The sequence below is a fragment of the Sminthopsis crassicaudata genome, chromosome 1, assembly GCF_048593235.1.
Source record: "Sminthopsis crassicaudata isolate SCR6 chromosome 1, ASM4859323v1, whole genome shotgun sequence".
In the NCBI taxonomy this organism is placed as follows: domain Eukaryota; kingdom Metazoa; phylum Chordata; class Mammalia; order Dasyuromorphia; family Dasyuridae; genus Sminthopsis; species Sminthopsis crassicaudata.
Window position 1 is genome coordinate 524,806,662 of NC_133617.1, and position 6,373 is coordinate 524,813,034.

The 6,373-nt window shown below is 37.2% G+C and overlaps 1 protein-coding gene across 1 annotated transcript in view; it reads right to left on the minus strand.

Moving 5' to 3' along the window:
• Window positions 1-2,910: 2,910 nt before the first annotated feature.
• Window positions 2,911-6,373, minus strand: part of LOC141550774 (apoptosis-associated speck-like protein containing a CARD) — a 4,492-nt gene continuing 1,029 nt past the window's right edge. The window contains exon 3 of the mRNA XM_074281739.1: window positions 2,911-3,342. Coding sequence (XP_074137840.1) covers window positions 3,086-3,342 — 257 coding nt within the window. The 3' untranslated portion in view covers window positions 2,911-3,085. The remainder of the gene's footprint in view (window positions 3,343-6,373) is intronic.

A 6,373-nucleotide genomic window follows, 5' to 3' on the forward strand; every position in this document is an offset into this window, starting at 1 on the left:
ATTAGGAAAAAAGGAATATGTTTTAGGTGAAAGATAAATTGGAGAGGGGGGAGACATGATGATGAGACCAATTAGGAAGCTATTTTAATAGCCCAGTGCCTGTATTGGGATAATGATTGAATAAGTAGAGATAGGAAGATGGATAATCTAAGGAGAGGTGTATTTACTACGCTCATGGTCTGTACTCTGATCTATGAGAAACCATAAAGCATTCTTTTCTGTACTGGAACTGTGAAGAATGTCCCTGCTCCACTGTGACTGCAAGCTCTAGTGTGCTAGCACTCCTTACCCTGGGAATGGCAGCCAAGCCTGTCCAGAGAATGGACAGAGCAACAGAGTCTTGCCTCAGTGCTAGTAAAGAGAGCCTTATAATCTCTGACAACTTGATTGACTCTCTTACTGTCTATAGGCTATGAGTTCTGGAAGCAGCCAATATTGCTGGCTCAGTTGCTCCCAAGGTTTGCTGGTGTACTCGTTCAGCCTGCACTGGACTACATTCCACTCTTAGTGTGTGACTTTTTCTGCTGACCTTCTAAGTTGTCTTTGGTTGGAAAATTGTTTCATCCCACCCATTTGTGGGGTCTGCTGTTCCAGAATTTGTTTGGGGATATTACATAAAAAATATTCAGAAGCATTCGGGGGAAAGTTCTGGTGAGGTTCTGCCTCTTCTCTGCCAAGTTGGCTCTGCCTCCTGGTTCAAGAAAAGTTGGTAAATAAGTTATATACTTTGATCCAAAGATTCTACTTAAAAGTCTATATTCTACATATGTTGACAGAAAAAAATTAAAAGGATTCATGTGCACAAAAAATTCTGCAATAGAATTAATTGGATCAATATAATATAGTATAAAATATTGTATCTAGAAACTGGATAATAACTGAAAGAATTATGGAATGCTAATGTAGAGCTTTAAGTAGTAGTTCTGGTCTGTGAAGTATGCAGTATGAAAAGTATCCTAGGGAAAAGTACAGTCACATTGAATTATGTCTACATGTATGCATCTTAAAGAATGACAAATATAAAGAATTCAGGGAAATATAAAAAGACTTAAATATTAAGAATGAATAAAACAGAACCAAAAAATGCACAATGGTTATAATAGTGTCATAAAGAAAGGTAGCATGAAGAGGCATGCTAGTAAGTTAGTTACAAAAGTTAATATTAGTAGCATCCAGTCAAATTTAAGGAACACAAGTCAAATGAGGAGGGAATAGTGCATCAAATATATCTGATAAAGATCTGATATCCCCAATATACTGGGAATTTATACAAATATGTAAGAGCCTTTCTCCAGTTACTAGTTGGGGACATTTAACCTTGTTACCTTAATTTTCTCATCTGTGAACTGAGCTGGAGAAGAGAATGGCAAATCTCTCCAGTACTATTGCCAAGAAAACTCCAAATAGGCTATGACTAAAGTACTGAACAGGGCATATTTGAACTCAGGTATTTCTGACTGCAGGCTCAGTCTTTGTACACTGTACTACCTATGTAACTCCAGCTAAATAGAAGTGAAGGAGAAAATTCCAGAATGGGGAACAGCTATTGAAAATGCTCAGAGTCTGAAGATCGGAAGATTGTATGTGTGGAATAGCAAGGAGGTCAGTGTCATTGGATTGCAGAGTATGAGAAGACTGGAAAGAAAACAAGAGATCATATTGTGAAAGGATTTAAAAGCCAAATAAAATTTTTATAATTGGTTCTAGAGGTAACAGGGAGTCACCTGGAGTGGGAAAATACTATCCACTTCCAGATAAAGTATTATGGATTGTGAATGAATAATGAATTCAAAGCATACTATTTTCACTTTTTTCTTTTTTTCTTTCTTGTGGCTTTTCCCTTTTGTTCTGATTCTTCTTCAACAACATAACTAATGTGGAAATAAGTTTAAATGATTGTACATGTATATTGTATATCAGGTTGCTTGATGGCTTGGGAGGAGGGCACAGAAAAGGAGTGAAGGAGAAAAAATTGGAACTCAAAATCTTACAAAGATGAATGACAAAACTATTTTTACAAAAATTGAAATTCAAAAGAAGAAAAAAAGCAGGAAGAAGAGGAGGAGGAGCAGGAAAAAGAACAGGAAGAAGAGGAGGAGGAGCAGGAAAAAGAACTGGAAGAAGAGGAGGAGCCGGAGAAAGAGAAAGTTCATTTACTTCTTTGCTTTTTAGTTCTTTAGCATAAAGGGATACTTTATTTTATCAAATGCTTTTTCTCTGTCTCCTGTGGAGTTAGGCCTTAATCACTTTCTTTTTTGCTTCTCTTTTTACAGTTCACAGTTAAGTATTGGGTTCATCCCTGTTGTTGCCCTAATGAGCCCCAGTAGAGTATTAGAGATCACTCAAATTTCAAGTCTCCAGTACCTATATACTGAATTGGTATAGTACCCTTCTATGGTTTCCAATATTCCAAGGAATACACGGCCAGGTTTGGTCTCTCTACCTCATGCTATTAAAACCAAATTGTGTTTTCTGTTCTAAGAGGCCAGAGCTAGAGTCTAGTTTCATGTGTCTGATTCTTAAAGTTGGTCTTGATTTATGAGGATTTTATTCACAGTATTAACAGGTTTCAGATCCCTGCTCCACCTGTCTTCTAGATCTAGACTCCATCACTTTTATCTGAGCTGGCTTACCTGAATAGTCTTTTGGTTGTCTTTTTGTGTAGTTCTAAAATGACAGGAAGATTTTACTTCTTTCTTTTTCAAACTTTCATTGAGGTACCTATGTGAGAATTGGACACATGCCCCATAAGAAGGGGAGAAAGGGTAAGTATTTTCAGTGCTAGAGAGGAGTGGAGCAGGTTTTCTTGACTGAAAGAGACTTCCCTAAGGAAGTTAAAGGACCAGGCTCAGTCCTACTTGGGGGAGACTAAAGTGAGAGGGAGAAAACAGTCAGAGACATGGAAAAGACTCAGTTGTGATAGTTTTATTTGATTTAAAAGGCAATTTGGAAGACCAAAACAGGAGGGGGAAACATACAGGAAGACACTCAATTTTGATACTTTGATTTTTTTAAAGACAATTTGCAGGTGTCTTGAGAGGCAGGCATCAAAATGCCAGGGTTACAACAGAATGCTAGATGCTCCTCAGCTTTTCTCCAGTTCTTCCACCAAGAAAGGGTTGTTTTTCCTTAGAGCTTCTAAAAACATGTCTTTATGTGAATTGTTCCAGTTTCGCATGAAGGTGTAGAGTATTCTCATCTGTTTCTGGGTGGTGGCCTCAGCCCTGATGGTGTCATATTGCTCTGCATTCAGAACCTCCCCTAACAATTCATCTAGGATTGGATCTAGCACAGTGACTCGATTGATGAGGTTTATCCGATGCTGTTCCACAAAATGTCCCCCTATGTAGGAGGAAGAGAAAAAGAGAGAAAGTGTGAAATGATGGCTTATGCCTCTCGAAAATTTAAACAGAAGGGGAGAAATGGTTAGCTCCTGGGAGGGAGAAAAATCATTCAGACCCACATGGGAAGTAATAGGGGAGGAAAAATGGATACTCCACCCACTGGTATTGATCCTTGATTAAGCCTAGGGTAAGGGAAATCCTTCTAAGTGAGTATATTTTGTTACCCCAAGATTGTCTGACTGCTCCTCCTCTTCCCCCCATAAAAAGACACTCAATAACCTATAATTATAACTTGTGAGTTTTCAGTGGGACCATTCGCCCATGTATTTTAGCTAATCCATCCTTTTCCTCTCTCTCATATCTTCACTAAATATTGGTCTTCTGTGAAAAGACTAATCTCATTGTGTTCACTAACTCCTTTCTTTATCTGTCACCTCCATTCATTCTTCAGTCCTTGAACAATTTTGGACTAACAGAAGCTCTGGTCTTAGGGTTTTCAAACATAGTTAAGCCTCAGTTGAAACATCCTTCAATGCTTCTTTTAAAAAGTCACTACTCTCAGAACATTGAATTGGGATTCTGTTTCCCAATAATCCTTTAATATAATATAAAACAATGTAATAAAATTATAATATATAATACAATACATATAATTATATATTATAATATGAATAATGCAATTTTATAAATAATGCTATGATATAATAAATATAAATTAATATAATATAATATAAAAGCACTATGAAGCAAAGCTACTGGTATATTTTTGTGATTTTTTGACATTGGGGAAAGATCAAACATGAAATATCCTCTTGGCTCAATTTCTATTTCTTTTTGACATCTTCCACTCATGTTCTTCCATCTCTTAGAATTTACCAAGACAGACTGCCTCCCTTTTTTCCCCCCCATTATCTTCTCTAATCTTTATTCCAAGCATTCCTTTTAGCTATCATGCTATCTCTTTTCCTTTCTCCTTCTTTTTAAACCCTCTGTAATCTCTGACTACTGACTTTATCAGTCATCTCAAACTTCTTTCTCCAATATCACCAATGCTAATTGCTAATCTGATAATTTTTTGTCATCCTCTTAGTCCACTTTGTAGCATCTGACACAGTTGACCAAGATGTTACAGTGGAGAATATCTTGGATCTAGAATCCGAGGACCTGGATTCAAATCTTGCTTAATCTTGGACAAATTATTTAACCTCTAAGGGTCTTGGTTTTCTCATTTGTAAACTAAGGATGTTGGATTAGATGGCCTCTGAGATCCCTTTCAGCTCTAGATTGATGATCCTCCTGGACACTGTCTCATCTCTGAGTTTTCATGATACTGCTTTCTTTGAGTCTCCTCTTATCCATCTGACTGTTTCTTCTCAGCCTTCTTTATTGATCATCAATCTTGTCAAATCCTCTAACTGTGGGTATCTCTCAAGGCCCCATCATGGTTTCCCTTCTCTTTTCTTGCTATATTGTTCTTACTTGGTGATTTCATTAGCTTCCATAATTTTATTATTGTCATGCAGACAATACAAATCTCATACTCAACATGTTCAAAACAGAAGTCATTATTTTTTCTCCTAAATTAAACCCACTGCTGAACTTCCCCATTTCTACTGAAGTAACACCAAACTTATAGTCACTGAGTTTTTTAATCGTGTTTTGTGTGTGTGTGTGTGTGTGTGTATCCCTTTAATTTACATACTTTCCATCCTAATTCTGCGTAGTAATCGCTCACCTGCTCTATTATTATAGTTATTCTATTTGGTCTTAAGTCTCTCTCCACTCCAGTCCATCATCGCCAAAGATACTGAAGTGATTTTCCTAAAATGCAGGCCTGACTATGCCAACATACTATTCAATAAACTCCAGTATTTTCCTATTATTTTGAGAATCAAAAACAAATTATTCAGCATTTAAAATTGTTCACAAGCTGGCCTGTTCCTATCTTTCCAGTTTACTAATACGTGCAAAATTGCAGTCTAAGGATATTTGCTATTCCAAACCCAGGATATTCCATTCCCCATCTCTATTACTTTGTACTACCCTATGCCTAGAATTGCTCTCCCTACTCATTTCTATCTCTTGGAATTCCTAAATTCTTCCAAAATTAAACTCAAGTATCACCTTTTATAGGAAGCCTTTCCTGGTCCCATCAGATGCTACCGTGTTTCCCCGATAATAAGACACTGTCTTCTTATTTTTTTTTTTTTTTGGACAGAAAAACACCAGAGGTCTTATTTTCAGGGGAGGGCTTATTTTAATGAACATTGACAGCAATTTTAATAAACAGGTAAATGTGAAAAAAAATGTAACTTTATAATGATCATGTCATCTTCTTCAACAACATCATCATAAGTGTCCATACCCTGAATTCCGTCCTGGATGTCTTGCGCCTCCATTTCCTTCAGAAGAAGTGGACCCAATCTGCCATGTCCAGCAATATCATTGCTGCAGCTTGGCGGGGGGGACGGTGCATACAGAGGGTACCGTAATGTAGCGTGTAGCGCAGGGGATCATCTTCACTACAGTAGCAATCTCAATAGGGCTTATTTTCGGGGGAGGGCTTATTTTAGAGGAATCTTACACAGTAAGGGGAGGGCTTATTTTCGGGATAGGTCTTATTATCGGGGAAACACGGTAGTACCTTCTTCTCTAAAAATGTCTGATTAGTACATGACATATCTATATACACATATATAAATATAGACAATACATATATGCATATATATATCCCTAATCAGAATGTCAATTCCTTAAGGGAAGACATCATTTTGATTTTGTCTTTTTATCCCTATGTATGCTTGCTTACTTTACTGATTCCACCCACATGTCTCTCAATACCTAGTCAGAAGTTCAGTGCAGGAAGTCTTTTGTGGACTGGCTGAATAACAAACAAGACTCTACCTACATTCCACATCTTGGAGGATGCTCCCTGGTCCTTTATCCTTCCACCCTTAGTGTCTACCTTCCACAAGCTATGAAGAACAAAAGACTTCAATCTAGAGTTCCTTGGGAGAAAATGAATTAGT